This window comes from Leptodactylus fuscus, chromosome 2 (assembly GCF_031893055.1).
Source record: "Leptodactylus fuscus isolate aLepFus1 chromosome 2, aLepFus1.hap2, whole genome shotgun sequence".
Classification (NCBI taxonomy): Eukaryota; Metazoa; Chordata; class Amphibia; order Anura; family Leptodactylidae; genus Leptodactylus; species Leptodactylus fuscus.
In genome coordinates this window covers 241,118,862-241,146,372 of record NC_134266.1, presented here as the reverse complement: position 1 = coordinate 241,146,372, position 27,511 = coordinate 241,118,862, and the positions used below count along the sequence as shown (strand labels likewise).

Genomic DNA, 27,511 nt, shown 5'->3' with positions numbered 1-27,511 from the left:
GTAGCCAGAGGATTAAAAAAAAATCCTCTGGCTACTTAGTGATTCACTACACAGCGTGGATTCTAACAATTAAAGCTTTCAATTGTTAGATTCCATGCTGTGTAGTGAATAGGATTGTTTTTAAAATCCAATCTCCGATTAATAAAAAAATCCCATTGACTTGCATTGGGATCGGAATTGGGATCGAGATGGGGTTCAAATGAAAAATGATCGGAAATCGGATTTTAAAATCGATCCTGAAAAGTCAAGATCGGCTCAACCCTAGTCGTGACACTTACGCCTATATGTCATAACTCACTGAAGCCCAATCATAGTCCCCGACTGAAACTGCAGGTAGAACCTCGCAAATATTCTAATAACTGTACCGAAATAACCAAAGTGAACCAAATCACGTCGATCATCCCGGTTGATCTTCTGTTTCGGTTATTTTTCGATTAATCGCCCAGCCCTACAACAATAATAAATTACTTGGCTTGGTATAATATAAATGTGGCAAGAGTAACGCAAACCAAAGAGGGATAAAATATCTTTAAAGACTGTATATATTGTTACGAGAAATGCAAAATTTCTAAAATATTTTCTTGATTTTTTTTCTTTTCTCTCCTAATTGAATTCACAAAACACAAATATAAAAAAATAATTCTTAAAACCAAATCTGAGTGATGTCATCGACAAAGAACATATTTATATATAAAAAATATAAGAAATAAAAATCATAAAATCATTGATAGGTGTACCGTGTAGAAGTGCATCAAGTCTGAATAGGTTCTATAAGAGACAACCAAGAGATAAGGTGAGATACCGGTGAAGTGCTTCCTTACAAGGAACATGTCTGTAGACTATAGGAAAATCATACAACATACATCAGCGCTTGTTTGTCATGTTACACAGAGAAAGCCACAGTACATAGACCGAAATGTAAGTATTTACATTACAAATAATCCTTACAAAAAGAAAGATACTCTTTAAGCCACTGCCTGCAATAGCACTCGGATACGTGTCTTAGGAGACTGAAGAGATGGGATTATGGGGGGAGCCCATCTGAGTCAGAACCTTATCCAGCCATTGCAAGGGACCGTGAAGATGAATCTCAATCCAACAAGGAGTGCTTGTGACGTCTTGACGGTGATATTCAGCTCCCCAACCCTAAAACGCAAGGTGGAAGAAGTTAGCAAGTTAACGTATGACTTCCATAGGAACAATAAACCAAAACTCTAAGGGCCCCTTCACACGGAGTTTACGCTCCACTCATTCAGATACGTATACACGAGCGCTTCAAAACACATCCCATTCACTTCAATGGGAGCGCGCGTAAAGCCAGCTCTACATGCGCTCCCATTGAAGTGAATTGGATGTATTTTGAAGCGCTCGTGTATACGTGTCTGAATGAGCGGAGCGTAAACTCCGTGTGAAGGGGCCCTAAGGTACGTTAGATAGTTGTCAGCTCACTCAACATCTCCACTTCGATGCAGGCTTGAATGCTAATACATAACTGGTGCCCAAAATGTCATCGCGGAGGTCAGTGATTGGTCACCTAATGCCGAGTTCACGCAGAGTTTTTTGGTCCGGATTTTGACATGGAATCTGCCTCAGAATCCAGCTCCAAAAAAACGCCTCCCATTGACTTCAATGGAAGCTGTTCACTTCTTCTTTCCGCTAGTGTTTTTTTCCTGCTTGTGGAAAAAAGAAGCGAGCTGCACTATCTTGCTGCGGGAGGCGTATTTTGGAGCCAGATTTTGATGCGGAGTCCGTGTCAAAATCCGGACCAAAAAATTCAGTGTGAACTCAGCATAAGGGCGCACAGAGTATTTTGGCGCGGAAACCGCATCAGAATCCGTGCGAAAATAAAAGCCTCCCATTGACTTCAATGGGTTCTGTTTTCCGCGCTGAACCCATTGAAATCAATGGGAGGCTTTATTTCCCATTTGTTTCAATGGGTTCCACGTGGAAAATGGAACCCACTCAATGGGTTCCATTTTCCGTGCAGAACCCATTGAAGTCAATGGGAGGCTTTTCTGCAGGCAGATTTTGAGGCGGATTCTGCCTCAGAATTCGCCTGCAAAAAAACTCTGTGTGAAATCTCAGCACCATGTGGGGTCCCGGCCCTAAGGGTATATTCACATAGAGATATTTGGTGCTGAATTTGGGGTGAATTCTGCCTCAAAATCAGCTCCAAATTCTGCCTTAAAGGGGCTCTATCAGCAAAATCATGCTGATAGAGCCCCACATATGCGTGAATAGCCTTTAAAAAGGCTATTCAGGCACCGCTAAAGTTATATTAAACTACCCCCCCAGTTTTAAAATACCTTAAAAAAGAATGTGATGAACTTACCCATCCTGCACGGTGGGCGGGCATTCAGGTTGCGCCGTCTTCTTCATCCACGCCTCCTCTTCCTCCGATGTGCTCGGGTCCTGTCTTCCTCCGGCGCTCGCGAACTGACATTACTTAAAAAAATGGCCTGGGCGCATGCGCAGTAGCCGTAGTAGAAGCAGCATGCTACTGCTCATGCGCCCAGGCCATTTTTTTAAGCAATGTCAGTTCGCGAGTGTCGGAGGAGGACGGGACCCGAGGACATCGGAGGAAGAGGAGACGTGGATGAAGAAGACGGTGGACCCTGAATGCCCGCCCACCGTGCAGGATGGGTAAGTTCATCACATTCTGTTTTAGGGTTTTATTTTAAAACGAGGGGGGGGGGGGTTTAATATAACTTTAGCGGTGCCTGAATAGCCTTCTTAAAGGCTATTCACGCATATGTGGGCTCTATCAGCATGATTTTGCTGATAGAGCCCCTTTAAATCAGCCTCCATTCAGGAAAACAACCCAAGTATTGTGTTACAAGTGTTGTAATTTTTTAGACACATGTAAGTGTACTTACTTTTACAAAGCTCATCCGTATAGTGCACATTTTGGTAAGTTCGTACACCACTTCAAAGCCTTGGTTGACCGACTGTGAGAGGAGCTGAGCAAATAGCTGGTTATTGAAGATCTTCAGGCTGCAGCCGCTTGGGATCTTGCAGACAGTAGCCGGGTGGAAGCCATGCTGGTAGTTACAGTTGCGGCTCTGTACAAATATACTGCTGTCACTGAGACACTCCGCATATACCTCTCCCCCGACATAATACAGGTGGACCCCTAAATGTTACACAGAACAGAAAACATAGTTATTGGGAGATCCATTGTACAATGGTGCATTAGGCAAAAGTTCCCAAACTGAATGTATTTAACATACACTTACTATAGGAACTATAGGTTACTTACAGCTGATAACCTTCCACGAACAATTCAATCAATTCCATCCCACCATCAACATGACGCTCAATCACTCCTTCTCGGAAATAAACTTCCTGGACGCAGTCATCAAGATACAGGACAAAAAAAATGGGACATCACTGTATCGGAAGCCGATTGACCGACCAACCTACCTAGGATGGGATAGCTTTCATCCGAAACACATAAAGAACTCTATTGTATACAGCCAGGCCATCAGATACCATCTCATATGCTCTAACCCTGCAGATCGAGACGAACACCTTGGAGGCTTCAGAAACACATTCTTGAGGCAGGATTACCATCCAAGAACAATTGATAACCAAATCACCAGAGCCACCAGAATACCAAGATCGGAGCTATTAAGATATAATACCAAAAAGGAAAATAATCGGGTGCCCCTGGTTGTCACATATAACCCCCACCTGGAGACACTAAGAGGTATCACACGCAAACTACATCCACTACTACAAAAAGACCATCTAACATCCATATTTCCAGATCCCCCTATTCTGTGCTACAGACTGCCACCAAACCTCAGGAATATGGTGGTCAGTAGCTCCCTGTCACCCCCAACTAACACAGGATCATTTCCATGCGGTCAGCAACGTTGCAAAACCTGCCTGCACATACTAACGACTGACAGGATAAGGATACCGAACTCGAACAAGGAATATAAAATTCCAGGTACGTTCACCTGCAGCACATCCAATGTAGTGTATTTAATTATGTGTACCAAATGTTCCACTGATAATCTGTATGTTGGAGAGACCGAACAGCAACTTAGAATGCGGATGAATTCACATCGCCATACAATTAAAGAACGAAGAATCGACCTTCCCGTATCAAAACATTTCTGCAGTGGGGATCATAATATCACCGATCACATGAAAATTCTGGTTTTGAGAGGGAATTTCAGATCAAAGAGAGAACGACGCATTCATGAGTGTAAATTCATGACCCTGCTTCAGACACTGGAGTGTGGATTGAATGTGTCACAGAGTTTCATGTCTCTTTACAGAAACGTGTGAACTGATAAGGACCTATAAGTGTTTACATTGTCTCTACCAATTACTAACAACCCCCCCCCCCCTTCCTCCTGGAATTCTAACACCCGTTGTGCCTTCTCTGTATATAAATATGCAGCCTTCAGAAATGTTTTAAATTTACTTTGATAAAGGACCCTAGAGGTCCGAAACGTCAGTAATCTGTCATCATTATGAGTTAGCCATTAAAAAGGTATCAACTACTGAAGATCATCAAGTTTTTTTGTTTTTTTTTATATTTCCAACCCACTGGCTAACACGGTACAAGAACGAACATTTTCCTTATAGGAACTATAGCATATGGATATTGTCGCATATGTCCCTTCAAAATCTAAGCACCCCTTAGCTCAGCCGTGTATATGCCAACTTGGCCAGACAAAGCTCTCCCCAAAGATGACAGCTTGTAGCTGAAGTCAGGTACTTTGCATTAAGTATTCTGCATTGATTAAAGTTACAGCTGCATTATAATCATGGCTGCATTCACAATAGTGCAGGAGTCAGAGCAGAAATCTCTAGATCAGTGTGAGATATAACTTGCCCTAGTGATTTACATTCTTGCAAGTATAGTGCAATCTTTAAAATAGACAGTAAGGCTGCGTTCACAAGGAGTAACGTGCCGCTCATTCTGACACGTAAACACATGTCAGAGTGAGCGCAGTAAAACAGAATCTCATTGACTTCAATGGGTTCGGTCTTACTCGCACTACCCATTGAACTCAATAGGAGGCTTTTTTTTTACCTATTGCTTTCAATGTGATAAGCACGTATGGGTATGTGCTGACTCACGTGGCAGATGTCAGGGCGAAGAAGGAGCGGAAGAGATAGCCTGCCGTCAACAGAGACTGATAGCAGGTTATTCTCCCCTTTCCCTACTAAGCGCATATGCACACTCGGTTCAGTCCAGTGTAGACTCTGTCCAGTCCACTAGGCTGGGGTGTATAGGGTGGTCAGGAGGAATAGCTGCTGCCCAAGCGAAAACTTATTTAAGGCTACAGTCACATCTGCGTCAGTGTCCAAAATCGCTGGATGAAGAAGTCCTGCACACTTTTCCCATCCAGCAGTTCCAGTTAAGAACAACAGAGACACCTTATGTATCTGTTAGTAATCCAATGACAGCCCGACAAAAATGTGTCCATTGCATAAGGTGTATTATCAGATAAGATGTCTACCCTATGTATACCACAATATTATACAACACACTTTCACAACTTTCATGTAGCCAACAGGCAGTGTAGGAGAAAATGGAGCTTAATACCTAAATCATCACCTCCAGGCACTGACTTTTACCTTTGCCGATGTGCCGACGGGTGTTTTCGATAGTTGAGTTTCGGTTGACATTGGATAGAAGTCCTAAACAAAACCTGTTTTTATTGTTAGAGGGGTCTGTGAACCCATCGATGAGTACACTGCGGGACGAGGCCTGGAATGTCTCCCCTACGCGATTGTTGAGTTCGTAGTAAGCAACAGAACACCAATGTAGTGGTTCCTCGTAACAAACAGGACGGAAATCTATGGAAAGACAAGAGGATCAACTATACCATACATAATGATACAATAAATGGATATTCCTGGTCCCCATTTTTGGTGGAAACATGGCCAAGCTTGACTGTTCAATGTAAATCTAAAAGATATACCCAAACTCCCATATATTTGCTATACTGAATACTTCAATGGAGAGTAAGTGCACATGACATATCAGACTCTTATGGCATATCCAAAGGATATAGAATGCAGTTATGACTACAAGTTAAAGAGGACCTTTCACCACCTCCAACAAGTCCAGCTCTTTACATCAATTAATAGCTGCTGCTCCACTGATTCCAGCACAGTAGGATTTTTTTCTCTAGCCCCCACCATTCCTGAGCAATCAATGCTGTTAGTTTTGGTGCCGGATATACTATTTAGTCTCTGTACTGTCAGGAGGGCGGTGTCAGGCAGGAGCAGACAAGGGGGTGTGACTCTGAGCTCTGATACTGGCTGCCTCTGATTGGAGCTCTGAATAACGCCCCCTGACTGACACCTCCCTTGCAGAGCCTAAATAGCAGATCAGGCACCAAAACTAACTGTGCTTGTTACTCAGGAAAGGTGGGGGCTAGAGAGAAAATTCAAAATGTGCTGAAATCAGTGGAACAGTGCCTATTAATAGATACTAAGAACTAGAATTGGTGAAGGTAGTGAAAGGTCCCACTGACAGTACAAAGGTATGGAGGAGTACTATCCGGGTGTAAGGGGTGATGATACTGAACTGGGAAGATATTGGTGCCGAAACTAATGGCACAAATATCTCCAGCACCGAGGCTCATGTATACACAACATGTATGTGAAAGGTTCTCTTTAAGCAGAAAGGCCATGTTCATATTTGCATTGGAGGTTTTGTTAGAAGCCCAACAGACCCCCATTATAGCCTACAGGGTCCACTGCTATCTGCTGGTATCTGTGACTCATCCTCAACATTTTTCAGTTTTTATTATTATTTCTCTTACTTGTATAGTGCCAACATATTCTTCAGCACTTTACAGACATCGTCAGTCACTCACTACTTTAGAAGTACCTACCTCTGTTTGCTGGTAAAACTAGTTGACAGTCAGTAGAGTCCCCAGAATTTCTATTTTGGTTGCCATGAACCTCTGGCGGGTTGTACGGTGGTGGAGGAGTATCTGTAGGCATGGAAGCAGGTATTAGAAATGCAAAATATAATAAGTCATTAATAAACTATTCTGCATATATCAGTATAGATCACCTGTGATCTGGTAGGGGCTTCCTGGTTCAGAAGAACTTCTGGGGGAATCTGGATAGCCAATAGTGTTCGGTGAATGGTGGAAGATGTTGTTGGGTGAAGAAGAGAATGGAGTGCACAGTGGTTGCTGAAATGACTCGGGGAAGGTTGCATTGTGCGGCATCAGTGGTTCATTGTTGAGGGATGTATTTCGAAACTTGGCAAGCAGACTGAGATCTGTGTTAAACTCACTATGTCTCGGGACCAGGACAGGTGGAAGAACTAAAATAAAAAGAGTTATTGTACATAATATGAACGCAGATAAACCATGTCTGGACAGCAGGGGCAAGAAAAGCAAGGAGGTCTTTAGTAAGCAAGAGTGCTGTGCGCCTTGTTTTCTGCTTGGCTATTCTTGGACAGCAGGTTGAGTGGTGGACAGGCTCATAGAAAATCTAAGTCCATGCACTGTTTACTGGGATCTCTCAGGGGCCAAGCAAAGTTTATCAGAAACATGGGGCGCAGTGCTCAGCTGGTGTATCTAAAGCTTAGTTTTAGCAATCGATTAGGGTCTCTGCTTCTGTACTCCCCCTCCTCCGATAAAACTTGTCATGTTACACATTTTTTTAATGATAAAAGAGAAGGTACACCATGATAGACATATTGTTATTACTGCATTGAATATGGAAACTGAAGAAACATTGGCAATAGTCTTCATTTAAGAATGCTACTATATTGTGTGTCTACAGCTTGTGTCTTCATAGTAACAAACTAGACTCAACCTGTGGTAATACTCAATTTTACATCATTGTGAAGATGGAAGATGTGACTGTAGGATCAGACTACATCAGGGTTATTTGTAGTCTGTAACCAGGGAGACTGATAATTCTGCATAGGGGTGGCACCCACAAAATAGTAAGGTAGATGCATATATGCTTCTGTAATATATATATATATATATATATATATATATATATATATATATATATATATATACATATATATCTCCCTATATTATAAAAATGAATTTCTGTCTGTCTGTCTGTCTTTCTGTGCTCTAATGCGAACCAAACGACTGGACCGATCTTCACCAAATTTGGTACAGAGATACTTCAGATATCCGGGAAGGTTTAAGACAAGACTCCAACTCGCTCGGACGCACCGTTGCTGAGATACAGCATTCCAAACACAGTGCCCCCCCCCCTTAGCCAATACAAACCTGCAAGACTTTCACTCATATTCCAACTGCAATACACACGGTCACTCCACATGCACAATACAACACTGATATCCAAGCTGAGATACACGCATCAGAGGATTAGATACACAGATCAGCACACAGTATCACACACCAGAGGATTAGATACACACGTCTGCACACAGTCCCACAAACCAGAGGATTAAATACGCGCTTCTGCACACAGTTCCACACACTGAAGGATTTGATACACGCATCTGCACACGGTTCCACATGCCGAAGGATTAGATACAGGCGTCTACACATAGTTCCACACTCCAGAGGATTAGATACGCGCATCTGCACACAGTTGTACACACCATAGGATTAGATACACGTGTCTGCACACAGTACCACATGCAGTAGGATTAGATACACGCATCTACACATAGTTCCACACACCGAAGGATTAGATACGCGCCTCTTCACACAATACCACACAAGGGAGGATTAGATACGTGTGTGTGCACACAGTACCACACTTTGGAGGATTAGATACATGCCTCTGGACACAGTACCACAAGCCAGAGAATTAGATACGCGTCTCCGCACACAGTATCACACGGGGGAGGATTAGATACGCGTGTCTGCACACAGTACCACACGGGGGAGGATTAGATACGCGCGTCTACACAGTACCACATGCCATAGGATTAGATACGCGCGTCTGCACACAGTACCACATGCCAGGGGATTGGATATGCGCGTCTACACACAGTTCCACACGCCATAGGATTAGATACGCGCCTCTTCACACAATACCACACAGGGGAGGATTAGATACACGTGTCTTCACACAGTTGTACACGCCATAGGATTAGATACACGCGTCTGCACACATTAACACATGCCATAGGATTAGATACGCGCGTCTACACACAGTACCAGATGTTGTAGCATTAGATACGCGTGTCTGCACACAGTACCACTTGCCATAGGATTAGATACGCGCATCTACACACAGTTCCACACTCCAGAGGATTAGATACGCGCATCTGCACACATTTGTACACGCCATAGGATTAGATACACACGTCTGCACAGAGTACCACATGCCGTAGGATTAGATACACGCATCTACATACAGTTCCACACTCCAGAGGATTAGATACGCGCGTCTGCACACAGTTGTACACGACATAGGATTAGATACATGCGTCTGCACACAGTACCACATGCAGTAGGATTAGATACGCGCGTCTACACATAGTTCCACAAGCGGAAGGATTAGATACGCGCCTCTTCACACAATACCACACAGGGGAGGATTAGATACGTGTGTGTGAACACAGTACCACACTTTGGAAGATTAGATACATGCCTCTGGACACAGTACCACAAGCCAGAGAATTAGATACGCGTTTCCGCACACAGTATCACACGGGGGGAGGATTAGATACGCGCGTCTGCACACAGTACCACACGGGGGAGGATTAGATACGCGCGTCTACACACAGTACCACATGCCGGGGGATTGGATACGCGCGTCTACATACAGTACCACATGCCATAGGATTAGATACGCGCGTCTGCACACAGTACCACATGCCGGGGGATTGGATACGCGCGTCTACACACTGTTCCACACGCCATAGGATTAGATACGCACCTCTTCACACAATACCACACAGGGGAGGATTAGATACACGTGTCTTCACACAGTTGTACACGCCATAGGATTAGATACACACGTCTGCACAGAGTACCACATGCCGTAGGATTAGATACACGCATCTACATACAGTTCCACACTCCAGAGGATTAGATACGCACGTCTGCACACAGTTATACACGCCATAAGATTAGATACACACATCTGTACACAGTACCACATGCTGTAGGATTAGATACGCGCGTCTACACACAGTTCCACACGCCAAAGGATTAGATACGCGCCTCTTCACACAATACCACACAGGGGAGGATTAGATACATGCGTCTGAATACAGTACCACACTTTGGAGGATTAGATACATGCATCTGCACACAGTACCACATGCCAGATAATTAGATACGCATCTCAGCACACAGTACCACACGGGGGAGGATTAGATACGCGCATCTGCACACAGTACCTCACGCCAGGGATTAGATACACCTGTCTGCACACAGTACCACACGCCAGAGGATTAGATACACGCGTCTGCACATAGTACCACATGCTGTAAGATTAGATATGCACGTCTGCACACAGTTTCATTTACTGGAGGATTAGATACGTGCCTCTTCACACAATGCCACACGGGGGAGGATTAGATACACACATCTGTACACAGTACCACACCAACAAGGATTAGATACTTGCGTCTAAACACAGTACTGCATGGGGAAGGATTAGATACAGCTTTACTCCAGGTATCCATAACAACTGATCACAGGTTTTTCACTGATATCCAAAATGAGATACACATAATTACATGACGCTTATGGACATACACACAAACAACATACAAAATACACCAGTGCAAAACTGGACAATTCTTATGGGGCCACTACACAAACATAAAATGTAATATACCCGTGCGAAGCCGGGTCCTCCCTCTAGTATATATATATATATATATATATATATATATATATATATATATATATATATATATGGCCTTCCGATAGAACAGGACTAATATACATAGAATATGGTTTAGATTAAAGTCGGTCTCCTTAAAGGGAGTCTGTCAGCATAATTCAGTATTTCAACCCAGAATCAAACTAGGTTTTCCCTTTAAGAATCGCTGCCTCTGCCAAGATATTGCGAATATATATGCAGATGTCTTAAAGGGGTTTTCCAGGCAAAAAAAAAAAGGTCTTGTAGTGCTATTAATAGGTTTATAAGTGCACCCAAATACCTTTAGCAGTGATTTTTGGGTTTCTCTAGCAGTTTCTGGCATCTTCTCCATTTGTTTACATGGGAATCTTCCTGTTCTGTTTTCCTACAACTACCATGATGCACTGTGCTTCACTCAGAGCTGACTCACACCTCCTCCCTCCCTCTCACTTCCTCCCCCTCCCTTTCTCACTCACAACCCACCAACTACTAGTCGTTCCTAACTAACTCAACCATCCCCCACCCCATCATACTTAACCGTCTCGCTGTCTGGATTTTCTAGGCATGAGACGTCACTTGTTCTTGGTGGCCAGCACCTCCTCTTCTTAACGTCTGATGGCCCGCCCATGCCCACGCCATAGCATACATTATCCCAGACAACCCTTTTAATCTAAGTGAACTCTCTGGACCAATGGCAAAGCCCTTGTTACTCCAAACAGCTCATTTACATATTGATAACATGGCAATATATCAGAAACAGCGGCACGATTGTTGCAAGGGGAAACACCATTTGATGCAGGTGACTCTAACCTATAGACTTCTAGCGACAGACTCCCTTACAAGAAGTGATGTGTTGGAGATGTTTCTCTGTTCTTGATGTACCATCAATGAATATGATGGAAGGAAGGGTCATACACAGGCTTGTACCTACATCAAGGGGGTCTCTAAATGCAAATTAAAGGAACATGAAATGAGTCCTATTAACTTTCTAAAATGGACAAAGCAGCTTAAATAAATCCATACACAACTTACGTATACAAGTAATATTTTTACCTGGAGTTTCCACTCTCCGGTAATGGTAAGGATTGATGCACACATCCTTCTGTTTTGATCCAAAGGGAAACTCACAGCATTCAAGTGGTTTTAACTCATGATGGGACTGAAGATCAGGCCATCTCCAGACCCTACAGTAGATGACATGTGGAAGACCCTTGCGATGTGACACCTGCAGCCTCCCGTCCAGTGAACGTGGGATAGTGACACATTTACTTGGCTGTCCTGGAGAACTAAGCGCCTTCTCGAGCTCCTCCATCGCTCCCTTCTTCTTCTTGAGCTTCTTCACCAGTGAGTCCACCGCTTTCTCTGCCCATTTTTCCTCCTCATCTCCTTGCTTCCAGCCGAGCAGTCGCTTAACAGCAGGGCTAGTGAAGGAGAACAAGGAACTGATAGGGGTGCTGGAGTGCATATGAGTTGACAATGTCAATCCACACCCTCCTGAATATAGGATATGAAGGTGTTTCCCACTGCTTCTTTATGAGACTGGTCTTTTCTTCAGTCTGAAGACGCTTCTATAACAGATTCAGAGAAATGTCCTGACTCCTAATAGGTTCTGTTAATGAAAAAAATACAGACAGAATTAAGTCCTACCTTATATTGCAAAGTAAAGGGGGACATAGGACGTGTTCTGGAAGCGTTAGTTTTTTCATCTGGCTATTCCACTTGAAGGGCGCCATCATAGTCCATAATGGGGTCCCTCAGGCTCCGTTGATGTCCACTATTTTAGAGGTCCATTGCAGAACCAGAAAACACCTGGTGTTAATGTGAACACTGTTAGTCAAATTTGTAAGACCTGAGAGGTCAAGGGGACTTGCCATTTATTGCGTATGGTTGTTTACGTGCCAGGGATATGGACATCAAGTCAAAGGAGAATTACACCAGGGTCCCGATATCTACAAAAATTTCCAAGGCACTCCCAGTTTTTATACACAAGGAGAGCTCAGACTTTTTTGGTCTACTGAAGTCCTTACTGTCTGGCCATTAGATATGTATAATTGTATCTAACTAACTACCAAGATTTATAGTAAACTCACCCCTACTTATTATACTGTGCGCTTGACATAACTACCATAGAAAGAAATACAAGATCTCTGTGCCCGAGCTGACCACACAAATGCTTTGAAATGATTCTAGCTGGTCACGGATACTTTTAGCGTCTGGCCTGAATGACAGCTCGTAGTCAGTTCTGTCACCAGATAACTAAGCAATGCAACGCCCAGACTGAAAATAATTCTTTGTGGCTATTTGGAACCAGCGCGTAAATTATTTTTGGACTACACAGTCTGTAGAATCTTAAAGAGGAACTTTCAGCATTCATTTCTTAGAAGTTTGCCTTGTCCCTCTGTTATTCTTCCTGGAAAAGTATGAATAAATGCGCAACAACATGTTACCATTCTCTTTCTTAGTAGGGTTTGTTCCCATGCGGTCTGGCACTGTTAGTGTTGGAGTGTGTAGGGACACGACCAATGTCAGGGTCAGGTAGTTTGGTAAAGTATTGTCCCATATAGGGCTCACAATCTACATTCCCTATCAGTATGAGTTCCAATATAACTCCCTGTCTCATTTGCCCACCTCGGTGTTCTCATACATGTAGTGTCCTCCTGATAACCAGCCATGATGTCCTTATTGTGGTCAGGTTATCTTCTCATACATGTAGTGTCCTCCTGATAACCAGCCATGATGTCCTTATTGTGGTCGGGTTATCTTCTCATACATGTAGTGTCCCCTCCTGATAACCAGCCATGATGTCCTTATTGTGTCCGGATTATCTTCTCATACATGTAGTGTCCCCTCCTGATAACCAGCCATGATGTCCTTATTGTGTCTGGATTATCTTCTCATACATGTAGTGTCCTCCTGATAACCAGCCATGATGTCCTTATTGTGTCTGGGTTATCTTCTCATACATGTAGTGTCCTCCTGATAACCAGCCATGATGTCCTTATTGTGGTCAGGTTATCTTCTCATACATGTAGTGTCCTCCTGATATCCAGCCATGATGTCCTTATTGTGTCCGGATTATCTTCTCATACATGTAGTGTCCTCCTGATAACCAGCCATGATGTCCTTATTGTGGTCGGGTTATCTTCTCATATATATAGTGTCCTTGTATGATAATCTTTCCACAGTAAGAAAATCATGGCTGAGTTTCTTAGAAGGGGCAGACCATAGAAAGTTCCAGAAAAATGTTAGTTTTTGTACCGTGTTAGCCAGTGGGTTAGAAATATAAAAAACAAAAAAACTTGATCGTCTTCAGTAGTTGATACCTTTTTAATGGCTAACTCATGATGATGACAAATTACTGACGTTTCGGAACCTCCAGGTTCCAGAAAGTTCCTGAATTCATGGTCATGTCCATGGGCAACCCATCGACAAAAAGACTTTTAATAGTCTACAAATGTACATATGGATATGTCCATGGGAAGACCCTTTAAACCAGTGATCATAGAGATCATTGTGCCATGCTATTGGTGAATATGTGTTGTACTGTTACATAGCCTGATTTTATCATCTTTAGGATTATCTTCAGGAAACCTGGCTTCTATTTCAAGGATTGTGTCAGATTTTGATAAATGAATACAAGCCAATCTCTTACATAATATTCCTATCACAGGTCCTGAGGATATACGGCTTGATAATTGTATGTTGAGAAAGAATAGTCATTACAACTAAGAATCTGAGGTCACTGGCAATGACGCACAGTCAAAAGTCCTAGTTCTTGCCTATTCCCAACATCGTGTACACCGGCTATGTGGCACCTGTGAAAAAAATAGGATATGCTCTATTTTCTAATGGATCAGACTATCTGAACCATTTGCATGGACCCAATTCACCCATTGAGGGTGAAAAAAAACTGGTGCTGCACAATCCTACACTGTACATGGACAAGTCTCAGTTTGGCCGTGTGAATACAGGAAAAATCAATAGCCCCTGGCTGACACCTCTCACCTGACAGTACAGAGCCTACATAGCATATCAGCCACCAAAACTAACTGCACATATTGCTCAGGAACAGTGGGGACTACAGAAAAAATTCCAACTGTGCTGGAATTAGTGGAGCAGCGACTATTGACAAATGATAGGAACTAGAATTGGTGGAGGTGGGGAAACCCACCCACAAAATAAAACTTTTAAACTATTTGCAAACAGGCCAAAAACTCTCCAAGCTGAGGTGTAAGAATGAATTACAGGACTTACAGTAAATGTTCGACAGCTAAAGAGGGAAAGCGAAGGTTCACATACTTTTCTCCGTATAAATAATGTATATGTTGTATTTTATAATATGGTTATACATTCAATGACCTTTAGTTCACATTTACAAGCAGTGGAGCTGTACTGTACAGTCCCATAAAATACCAATACTGGTAAAACAAGTATTGCCAAAGAATAACATAGGAAGGAAGACGTGTATGTGGTACACAGCAGCATTGTTAAGAAACAATTGAGGGAAAGAAATAATCACTGTAAAAATTTTCCATAAACACTGTCCTCTGTGGTCATGTACGGGACGGATCATAAATCTCCGCTAACAAGTTCTGCTTGAAGGAGCTATGGGGGGTATGGTTATACCAAAAAGGTCTTCTAGATGTGGGCCCCACTTATCTGCTAATAGGGCCTTGCATGGCCAAATCTCTACATTGTCTGGTAAGGAAGATCCAAAAATAGCTGAACACACAGTCACTGTTCACTTCAGCAGCTTCAGAGAACCTTCTTGCCAGCTCAGGCTACATTCAACCCTGCGCCCGGTTTCCGTTCAGGGATTACGTTCCCCATTCTGCTTGAAAAATGAAGAGAGAAAAGTCCTGCAAGCAGCACTTTTATCACTGCATTTTTCAGGCAGAAACCCAGTGGACCCCATTATAGTCTATGGGGTCCGTAGGTGTCCACAGATAACCGCTTTTTAAATGGATTGGGTTTCCGGAAACCCAAGTATACAATAAGTAGCTCACTGCTTCTCCACAAATATGGCTACTAAAAAAACAAACACTAAAACATACATAACTGGGTTGACTGAATGTAGTGTGAATGCTGACCCCATGGCAGTACCTTTGGTTTTGAATTGACACTCATTTTCATATTCTAAAAATATTCTAATATAATTGTCATCATATCCACAAAAAAAATGATATTTGTATCTCTGTGGTTTAGTTATGTTCTGTTTGTCATCCTGATTCCTCATTATATTTACCGTATATATCATCTAAGATGTCTACAACGTACCTATTTTACATACACATAATCATACACATTAGGGAGAGTGTGTGCCTACATAGGCGTACGGAGACTTACAAGTCATTCCTGCTCCGCTAGGGATTCTGGGTAAAAAATATGCAAATCTATTCTACAGGATGTAATTAGGAGAACAGTGCCTCTGTATGCCGCCCTCTAGAGGGCAGCCTCCTTAACAACATGCATGACTCAGTTAATAAGCCTACTATCATGATGCGGATTTAATTGCCAAATTAGTATTTCTATTCCAAAAGGAACAGATTCCCAGCATCCTGGAGAATAGATTTGCATATTTCAAACAGTTTTAGAAAGATCTTGTCCAGCATCTTGTGGCTGTTTTCACATCTCTCGTCTTTTGCTTACATTGGAGGTTTATACTGGGAGTAAAAAAGGAAAAGGTGTCTACGGCTAGGTTCACATCTGTATGTTCAGGGTTTCCATCCCCGAATCTGTGTGACAAATTTTCTGCCTTTATTTGACCAATTATAGTCTATGGGGTCCGTGGGTCACTGCTTTTTAAGAGGATTAGGTTTCCATTTCCCAAGTCCCCAAGCAAACCCGAGGAACAGAAAGTCAAACGCTAGCGTGAACCTAGCATCACGTGCCTAACTGCTCACTTTTTTTGACTGGCATGTTCATGCGTCTCTCGAGGTGACCAATGTTCCTTCTCCAGTGATGTTCACCTTGAATAGGTCTGTTCATTACACAAACAGCTGATCACCTGGGATCCCAGCAGGGTGACGTCCTATGATCAGCTGGAAATACATCTAACAAAAAAGGGATTTTTGTCATTGACAAATCCGATAAAGTTCTCCGACGTTCTCCATGTGTTCCAGCAAAAACTGTACTTCAAATAAGGTAAAAAATAGTCTTCGAGGGCTTTATGGATTAATTATTTTGGGACGACATATACATTATAACCTGATCCTCGCACTCTCTTCGGGCTGTATTCAAAATAACTACAGAAGTTACTGAACCTCTGCCATAGTCTGCAGTATGGCGGTGACACCCGCACATCTCTCCCGCTGCCAGCCAGACAAGCAGAGACTATATCAGCGTTAATAGACATTCTGTAAGCTCTATTGGTTTAGCATCATGAAAAGGAGACATCACTGACAACATTATACAAATGTTTAGCTTTGGAGAGGAATAGAGAAGAACATTGATCCCATTTAATTCAAATAAAATTTCTAGCCGGTGACATCAGCGTGAACTGGAGCGCCACACTTGTCAGTGGGAACTGAGCCAAGAGTGCAGATAGATAAAGCAGGAGCGAGAGCGTCCTGTGATATCAGTACACATGAAGCTACTACACAAATTAAAGGGATTGTACTATATATCTTGTGTTAAAGGAATACTAATCCTCAATCTATAGGATAGAGGATGATTATCTGATCAATGGTGGTCTGACCGCTGAGACCTCCACGATCCTTAGTCGTGTTTTCAGCCTGCCTGTATTTGCTGAATGAATGTAGACATTGATGGAAAGTGGACTTTGGCTATTTGGAAGTGAAAGCCGAGAGACGCTGGTGTTTTTACCACTTGGATATCGACACTAACCCCTTTAATGATCAGTAACATTAAAGGGATTCTATCATTGGCTCTAGTGATTTTTAACTAAGCATATATTTGCATGGCCTTTAGAAAGGCTATTCTAGACATACCTTATATTTAGTAATCCTCTCAGCAGTTTTTGAAGTAGCCCGCTTTTATTGATATGCTAATTAGGCAGCAAGGAGCATGGAAAGTCTCAGTGAGCACTGTGTGATATGTGTAAGCAGGGGGGAGGTGAGAGCAGGGAGGCTGATGAGCCATCATCATCTTCATCATCATCATCATCATCAAAGCAGCAGCAGCAACCTCCCTGCTCTCACCTCCCTAACACCTTAACAACTGGAAAAAGCCCTTAAGGGTAAGGCCCCATATAGCGGGCCACAGCAAAAAAAGCTGCAGGGAAAACTGTGGTGAAAACGCATCATGGTTCTTTCCACGGTGCTTTTTACAGTTTCTATGATCTGGGACTTGTCAGAAACCCAGCCATGATGTCCTTATTGAGGTTATCATCTCATACATATAGTGTCCCTGTCTGATATCCAGCCATGATGTCCTTATTTTGGTCAGGTTATCTTCTCATACATGTAGTGTCCTCCTGATAACCAGCCATGATGTCCTTATTGTGGTCAGGTTATCTTCTCATACATGTAGTGTCCCTGTCTGATATCCAGCCATGATGTCCTCATTGTGGTCTGGTTATCTTCTCATACATGTAGTGTCCTCCTGATAACCAGTCATGATGTCCTTATTGTGGTCAGGTTATCTTCTCATACATGTAGTGTCCCTGTCTGATATCCAGCCATGATGTACTTATTGTGGTCGGGTTATCTTCTCATACATGTAGTGTCCCATCCTGATAACCAGCCATGATGTCCTTATTGTGGTCTGGTTATCTTCTCATACATGTAGTGTCCTCCTGATAACCAGCCATGATGTCCTTATTGTGGTCAGGTTATCTTCTCATATGTGTAGTGTCCTCCTGATAACCAGCCATGATGTCCTTATTATGGTCAGGTTATCTTCTCATACATGTAGTGTCCTCCTGATAACCTGTCCACAATAAAGAAACCATGCCTGGGTTTCTGATCATAGAGACTTCCTGCATTCATGGCCATATCCATTGGCAACTGACCAAGATAACAGACGTCACCACTAAGTTGGATAGAGAAAATCTTTAAAATCCTGTAAAATTTTTAATTATTTATATTTACATAAATATTTCACTTTAAATTTTCTAAAGAATTATACCTGATTATGTTCATAAGAAAACCCTTTAATTTCCTCACTTCTGTCTTTTGTTCACCTATGGATACCACTGTACAGGCCCATGCCGTCTAATGCTGTGTATTCTTGTATGGCCAAAGTTAACCCATGACAATTCTCATCCCTGATATTTGTATTTGTTGCTACTTTATTCCAAAACTAAAACAAGGTTTGGTGTTTTGAGGGAATTTATTACTGATGACCTATCATGAGAATAGGTCATTGATAACTATATGATCTGACTCCTGACACCCTCGCTGATCAGTGATTTCACAGGGCTGCAGCACCTAGGCCAGTGCGCTATGTGGTATATATTGTGGAGGCTAGACATAGTAATGCAGTTCTCTTTCTTTGAAGGGAATATGAAGAAGCTGCAATACCAGGCAGAGCCTCTACTGAATGTACGGCGCTGTTTCTATAAAATGTAAAAGAGTCTGCAACGCTCACCCAAGTGTTGTGGCTTGTCAAACAGTGAGGGTACTCTTGTCAGAGGAAGTTACCCCCATCCATGAAGCTCCATTCTTTTCACTACAGTTCTAGTGATCGGTGGGGTCCCAGCAGGTCCTGTCCCCTCCACCGATCAGCAAATTACCACTATCCATTACTTATCATGCTGTAGAGGGCGCTCTCATATTGACCTCTTCAGAGACTAGAGGTGCAGATGTGTCTGTGTCTGTGCCTGGGGAAGTTGGGTGACAAGCCCTGTGACAGTTTCCATAATGATAAGGAGTGACATCAGTCTTTCCATGTATGTCAAGCAATACAAAGCCAAATTGTACGACAAATACCGCTCCACCTGCGCTATACAGACTCTTACAGGAAACAGACAGGGCTATTTCTGACAGTAAATAATACGGTATACAGACAAGAATGTCTGCTATGGTGGATCGCACGTTCAGGACTGTGGCTGGATGTCATGTCATGGTAAATGGTTAAGGAGCGGTTCAGTGAAGACTCAATATAACTGCGTACTCAAGAGACAAGAATTGGGAAATACAGAAAAATGCTGCGGCTGCGAGACAAGTCACTTAGTCATTGTTTAGGTATTCTGCAGAATGTGAGTGGCAGGTGAGCGCGCCAATACTGTAAGAGGCTGTTATCACCATGTACAGCGTGCGTCACCAGGCCGTCATTCTCTCCCCTTCTAGAAGCTTTCAGGGAAGTGACTCTGTTATTACCAGAGATGAAAAGAGCCACCTACAGATGTAATGTACCTGCCCCTGGTAATGGTTACTATGTACAGAGACGAATACGCTTCCTTCTATGCAGTCAACAACATCTCTTATGTACAAACCTGTTTATCTGCATTTATCGTATATACTATGTACAGTACAGTATATGTCCTCAATATTATTGTATCAAAGGAGCTTTACCATCTGGATCTGTCCTCAATAGCATATCAAAGTAGTACTCAGTATCTCTCTCCATTATCTATCTCGTATCTATAGGTCTATCTATCTATCTACAAATTCCAAGTACCAAAAAATATCCTGACTCGGCTGGTGGGTGCAAATCCTAAAGATCCAGCATAGGATCCAAGGTAAGTAATGCAAAAAATGGACAGAACTATATAAATGTGAAACAAATGGGTGAAAATTTATTCCATTGCAGCATTTCGGTCCTAAGACTACAGAACTTTTCCTGATATCTCTATCTATCTATCTATCTATCTACCTATCTATCTATCTATCTATCTATCTATCTATCTATCTATCTATCTCTCTCTCTCTCTCTCTCTCTCTCTCTCTCTCTCTCTCTCTCTCTCTATCTCCTATCTATCTATCTATCTATCTATCTATCTATCTATCTATCTATCTATTATCTATCTATCTATCTCCTATCTATCTATCTATCTATCTATCTATCTATCTATCTATCTATCTCTCTCTCTCTCTCTCTCTCTCTATCTCCTATCTATCTATCTATCTATCTATCTCTCTCTCTCTCTCTCTCTCTCTCTATCTCCTATCTATCTATCTATCTATCTATCTATCTATCTCTCTCTCTCTCTCTCTCTCTCTCTCTCTCTCTCTCTCTATCTCCTATCTATCTATCTATCTATCTATCTATCTATCTATCTATCTATCATCTATCTATCTATCTATCTATCTATCTATCTATCTATCTCTATCTCCTATCTATCTATCTATCTATCTATCTCCTATCTATCTATCTATCTATCTATCTATCTATCTATCTATCTATCTATCTATCTATCTATCTATCTATCTAGTAGTATAGAGCAGCACCAGAAAAAGACCTGACCCGGCAGTGGGTGCAAGTGCCAAGTGATCAGGCATTTGATCACATATAGATAATGCAGCAAATGAACAGCACTCCAAAAATAAATAAAAAAAAAAAGGTGAGGATTTATTCCATAGCAACATTTCGGTCCCAGAAATGCAGGACCTTTCTCAATGGGAGCGTTCTCCTACACTCACATTGAAGTGAATGAGAGCACCATCCACCACCAGTCACGTCTACATTCCTGGATGTGGTCATGTGGAATGCCCAAAATAGAAAAGGACCCCCATTCTTGGGATTGTGAGGGTCTCAGTGGTCAGATCCCTAGTGATCACTATCCTACAGATGTATACTATGTATAAATACTTTTCATGGCATAACCCCTTAAAAAAATTTTACCCATAAAACCTCATTGTATTCACATATCCTCTCCAAATTCTGCCAAGACGGCCATAGACCTCCCACCCGGTTGCTCTTATTTGATGGCCTAAATAGTGCATCAATATTTACAGTATTTGTCACTCTCTTGGCCATCCAAGCCACCTTCTTCCTTGTAAAAACAGGCACATTTGTGCCAAAGTAGGTGTTAGATGTCAAAACACGGTTTAATACACGAGGCTCAAAGACATTCTCCTGCCAGAATCATTTAATTGGAGAACAATAGATATATTAGGAAGAATGAAACTTCCTAACATTGGAAACTGTTTTTGGCCTGTTGGCGCCAGCGAAGACCTCTGTGACCTCTTTCCTACCGCCCTGACATCTGCAAAAAGTAGCAACCAGTTTCTCCAGTGCACCATACAGACTGAAAGCTGGACTTCAATTGGCCGCTATGGTCAACACGTCTACTGTTCTATACAATAGGGCTAGTGTCTGAGACCCTGGGTCACTACTATTGGGTACACTTGAGAAGAAGCTGCAGAGGAGTCTAGCTGAATGGTAATACTGGAGAGAAAGGAAGTAGCTAGCTTCTCCTCAACCAATATTTCTCACAGCCTGAATGGAAAGTTATGACAGTGACCATGAACAAGGTCCTCTCCTTTACCATCGAGAAATGACACATGAAGAAAGGAAGACATCCCGGGTGACCAGATGACAAAACAATTCAGCCTATGACAGCTACCATGGCTGAAAATGGTCATGCTACTTCCTGCCCCCGAAGGCCCCATGCACGCGACCAAGTGCGCCATTCAAAGGGACAGGGCTATAGTGAAATACACTAAGATGACACTCGGTGTGACATGCAAGTGTCATCTCAGTATCCTCTGTAATGCGTTTGCTTCTATGGGATCTTCCAATCCGTTCTGTTCCAATGACAAGGAGAATGATCAGAATGGTTTGGAGCACTCCCTATGCGAGTCTGCTGCGCCCCCTCAGAATGTCCGAGGCAGACATCCTTAGATTTCTGCTGTAGAACCTAAATCAGATTTTAAGGGCTCGTTCACACGTAGGCAAAGGGGCAGATTTTGACAGCGGATTTCGCTTCAAAATCCGCCCCTTTAAAATGGTGGTCTATGCAGACCGCCGGGCTTCTTTTTTCAGCTAGCGGCGGGCTGCTGCTAGTGGAGAAAAGAAGCGACATGTACTATCTTGAGGCGGAAACTGCGGCGCGCTGGGCCGCGGCTTCCGCCTAGCGGCAGCACCCTCCTGTATTGGCTCATTCATTTGAGCCGACATAGGAGGGGAAAGCCGCGACCGCGATGGTCGCGGCAGGCGGGCCGCGTCTCTCTCTGTGTCAAAATCCGCGCAGACGGTGCACATGTGAACTGACCCTAATGCAGTCATGTGAACACAGCCTGAATAGCTGGGTACAGGAGGACTCAGGAGCAATGTCCAGCTTTAAGTTTTGGCTAGGTGCACTGTAGGATTCAGGAATAAAATCCAGCTTTGAGTTTTGGCTAGGTGCACTGCAGGATTCAGGAGCAATGTCCAGCTTTGAGTTTTGGCTAGGTGCACATCTTCATGGTGCAGCTGGAAAAACCTTTATCACCAACAAGACTCCCCTTAGCTATGGAAATAACCTACAATGACCTGCATGGCTGATTTATGATAATATATTTCACATTGTAGCCATAGAGATACTTTCAGCACACTACAGAGAGCTATTTACAGTACAGCAGCCTGTATTCTGCCTATGGACTATAGACTACTGTCATAAAGCCACCTGCCTGAGTGCATAGGTCAGGTGTCATATCCATACAATACCATAATAATTCTCTACAATATAAGCTGGAACTTCAACCACACAACCTTCCTAACATTGGATTTGCTGCACCAAATCCACAGAAAGCACAGGGAAAGACGCAGCAAATCTTTGTTGTTGCCATGGCCTTACAGGATGACATGGATGGAGGCTGTGTATACAGAAACCAAAGAGGGAACCAGGAAGCTGCGTCAAGGGAATGCAAGAATAAGGGAGAGGGTTTTTTTTAACTTTTTGTAAAGAGTTTTATATTAACCCCTTCCCGTTGCAACCACTTTTTGAGTTTGGATTTTGATTTTTTTTTTACTCCCTGTCATCCAGAAGCCAAAACTTTTTATACATTTAATATTCCATGCGATGTACTGGCAAGATGGAAAAAAATTCAGAATGGGGTGGAATTAGAGAAAAGCTGAATTTTCATGACATTCTTACAGGCTTTGTTTTTACAGCGTTCCCTGTGCAACCAAAACAACATGTCACCTGTATTCTATGAGTCGGTAAGATTATGGTGATACCAAATTTAAATAGTTTTTTTGTTTTTAAGGTTTTTCTTTTACATTTTAACCCCTTAAAAATTCCAAAACTTTTTGTGGTGTCGCCATATTCTGACCCCTGTAACTTTTTTATATTTACATACATGGGGCTTCATAAGGCATCTTTTTTTGCAGAACCAGATGTATTTTTATTTATAACATTTTGGGGAATATCTATTGTTTGGATTGCTTTTTTACTTAGGGGTCTCTGACCACTAACTCAACACACTGCAATGCTAATGAGCAGCCGCCATATTTACATGCCCGTCAGACGCTGTAATAATACAACAGACTTCAAATCTGGACTTTCAGGTATTGCTGCAGGAAATGGACAGGCTGTAGATTTAGGGCTCGGGTCACGCAAAGTGGACACAAGGTTGAGTTTCCATCATGGGAATTCAGCCACATATTTTCCTAAAAGCAGTCCCCACATAAACGTTCTGTTATATGGTGATTTTTGCGGTAACACACCAGCAGGAATTGCAAGGACTCCATGCCCTGTGCTTACAACCTTCACCTAAAGATCCATAATTTCTGCACTGAAACTTTCTGCAGCATAGATAGGTTTTCATCAATTCTGCAGCATTTCCTTCTCATGTGGACGAATCCTTGATGTGAAATTATCCAAACAATTGTTATTTAATATTTTATGAATCCTTCTATATTGAGTAAAATAAATAAACATCACCATGGTCTGTACAATGTATCCCCACTTGTTCCATAAATAAGTCAATGGATGTCAATATCTGCCAATAATATCATTTCTATCTATCCTATGTATATCAATTTATTTAACTTCTATCTATTTATCCTGTATCTCTCTATAACTAGATAGTAAATGGATCAATAGATGATAGATGGATAGATAGTAAATAGATAGACAAATGATCGATAAATAGATAGTAAATGGATTGATAGAAATATAGATAGATTATACATAGTAAATTAGATAGTAAATGGATAACTAGATAGATATGAGATAGATAGATAGATAGATAGATAGATAGATAGATATGAGATAGATAGAATAGATATATATTAGATATATATATATGATAGATAGATAGATATGATATATATAATAGATAGATAGATAATGTCTGTTTATTTTTCTACCCTATATAATTTCTGTTTATATCCATTCACTTACAATCTTATCTACAAAACATGTTACAGATATACATGTAATAATAAGAAAAATAGATGATAAATAAACAGATATTTCAAGTTGCTTTATCTATCTATCTATCTATCTATCTATCTATCTATCATCTATCTATCTATCTATCTATCTATCTATCTATCTATTATCTATCATATATCTATCTATCTATCTCCTATCTATCATCTTTATCATTTCGGTCTATCCATCCACTTACAATCTTATCTGCAAAACATATTTCATATCAAATTCTACTTGCTAATGTCACGTCTGTCTATTCATCTCTGTCACATATGGGCTCTCTTCCTACTGTATCTTTTCTAGTGTAACCTATTTTTTATGTTTTCTAGATAGATTATGAAATATATAAAGAAAGCACTTCAAGACTGGGGAAAATAAAGAGGGGTTATAATGTCACCCAAGCAAATGTTTGGGTCCAGCTCCATGTCAAGATAATGAGATAGACAGACAGATAAGTGGATAGACAGATGACAGATAATTGGGAGTTGGGCTGTGAGGGGTTAAGCGCTCCCAGTATACAGAGCTGTGTACAGGAGCAGTACCGCAGCCTTCTTCTTCCTCCTCTTCTTCTCCTTGCCCTCTCTCTCCTGATCACAATACTGGCGTCAGGCTGTCTCCTCTCAGGCCTCTCCCTCCTCCCTGATCTATCACACTGCACAGCACTGCCAATATGTCAGGACATCCATCTCCAGCATCCACCGCTCTCCTGTCACAGCCCTGTGCACACTGCCCCCGCTCCCGTTACCGCAACACTTTCGGGATCAACTTTCTAAGTTTCCAGCACTGGAGTCTATTCCCTTATGTTGGCACTACATGTCATAGCATGGCATAGTAATACTGCTGAGAGTTGTAGTTCCACAATAGTGTAGGAGACACCAAATCCATCCAGATATAATAACTCTGATATTAAATAATAAACCAATAATCATCAGATAAACCGCTGTGAAAAAATATATATTTCCTGACTGCTAATAGACTGTAGTCGGCCTCCGAGCTGTAGTTGGTCACGTGTCCACATTGTTAGACTCAGTAATTAAGTGTGGATTGTTTACATTACTTCGCAGATTGATACTTCTGGATACAAAGAGACTACAAGTCGCAGCATTACAGGCAGGGCCCGATGGGAGTTGTAGTTGCACAACTTTCCACCAATACAAGTGACACATACGTGTAGCATCTATATGTACGGCCGGGACTGTGTAAGGTGACCTATAGACAGGTCTATATATAGGAGGAGGGTCCCAGGTCATGCCCCGACACCTCAGTACAGGGCAGCACCGGGGTGATGGATGGGACAGGTTGCCATAGTCCTACCTGGGTGTTGAGGTGGCCCTGGCTGCTCAGTGCTGGTCCCCTGGTCGCCCGTGCATGTGAGGCAGTGAAGGAAGCAGCAGCAGCAGCAGCAGGAGGAGGAGGAGGAGGAGGCGGCACAGGCAGCACAGGGCGAGGCGGCAGTCAGACTGGAGCCGCACACAAGCTCTGTCAGGGAGTATTACTGCGCAGAGCTGGCACCGGCCCAGGACACGTCTCCCACACACTGTACCCACTGCTGCCACACTGGCCACTCCTGCCCCAGGGCTACTGATGGAGGTCACACTGTCAGCACCAGGAACATGCCAATGGCAAGAGGTGACAGTGCTGTGGGTGACTACAACCCTGTCTAGACTAGCCTTGGACTGCTGGCACAAAGTGGGTGAGAGGGACACTTCATCAGTTACACACTGTGCCCATCCAAAACCCTTCAAGAAAAGTCTTCACCTGTCTTTTTGTTTATTATTGTCTTCTGTGATAAGATAAGATAAGATATCACTCTGTAGGAGTTTATCCAATTGCAGAAGTTCAGGTTAACTCTGCTACATCTGTATATGACGCGTATATGACTATACTGCTAGACAGTGGTCTAGTTGTAATCTGTACATTTTGTCTACATACCTATATATCTCATATATATATATATATATATATATATATATATATATATATATATATATGTTTTTCTGTCTGTTTGTTCTTTATGCACGACCAAATGACTGGACCAATCCTCACCAAATTTGGCACACAGGTACATAAGATGTCCGGGAAGGTTTTAGACCAGGTCTCAGCTCTCTAGGACGTACCGTTTCTGAGATACAGTATTCCCAAAAAATGACGTGCATTAGCCAATACAAGCCCCAATGTATAATCTGTAATGGGCCCATACCTACATTGTGTCATTGTATGCGTGTACATATATATATATATATATATATATATATATATATATATATATATATATTATTTTTTTATTTTTTTTTGAGGCCCCCTCATGGTCCAGGGCCCGGGCGGCTACCTCTGGACATCATATAGCTACGCCCCCGCCTGAAGGTTTTTGATATTTTCCTTTATATGCTGCGGCCGGGGGTTTTGTATAAATCAGCAGAGAAATATAAAACCATA

General features: G+C 42.2%; 2 protein-coding genes across 2 annotated transcripts in view; one reads left to right on the top strand and one right to left on the bottom strand.

The window, feature by feature from the left end:
- Positions 1-27,511, top strand: part of RFXAP (regulatory factor X associated protein) — a 299,237-nt gene that overhangs the window by 17,987 nt on the left and 253,739 nt on the right. The gene's annotated exons all lie outside the window — the stretch shown is intronic.
- Positions 89-26,458, bottom strand: SMAD9 (SMAD family member 9). The gene is made up of 7 exons (XM_075265927.1): positions 26,390-26,458; positions 11,863-12,418; positions 7,055-7,312; positions 6,870-6,971; positions 5,602-5,823; positions 2,877-3,133; positions 89-1,146 (listed from the first exon to the last, which is right to left on the bottom strand). Exons 2-7 carry the CDS (start codon positions 12,272-12,274, stop codon positions 1,003-1,005), a joined length of 1,395 nt encoding a protein of 464 aa, XP_075122028.1. The 5' UTR covers positions 12,275-12,418; positions 26,390-26,458; the 3' UTR covers positions 89-1,002.

Coding starts and splice junctions, on each gene's coding strand:
- SMAD9 (XM_075265927.1), bottom strand. CDS start 12,274: ATGCACTCCAGCACCCCTATCAGTTCCTTGTTCTCCTTCACTAGCCCT. Junction 5,824..6,869: donor AGTTTTACCAGCAAACAGAG/GTAGGTACTTCT, acceptor GTCTTTCCATAG/ATTTCCGTCCTGTTTGTTAC. Junction 3,134..5,601: donor CCGTCGGCACATCGGCAAAG/GTAAAAGTCAGT, acceptor TGTAACATTTAG/GGGTCCACCTGTATTATGTC.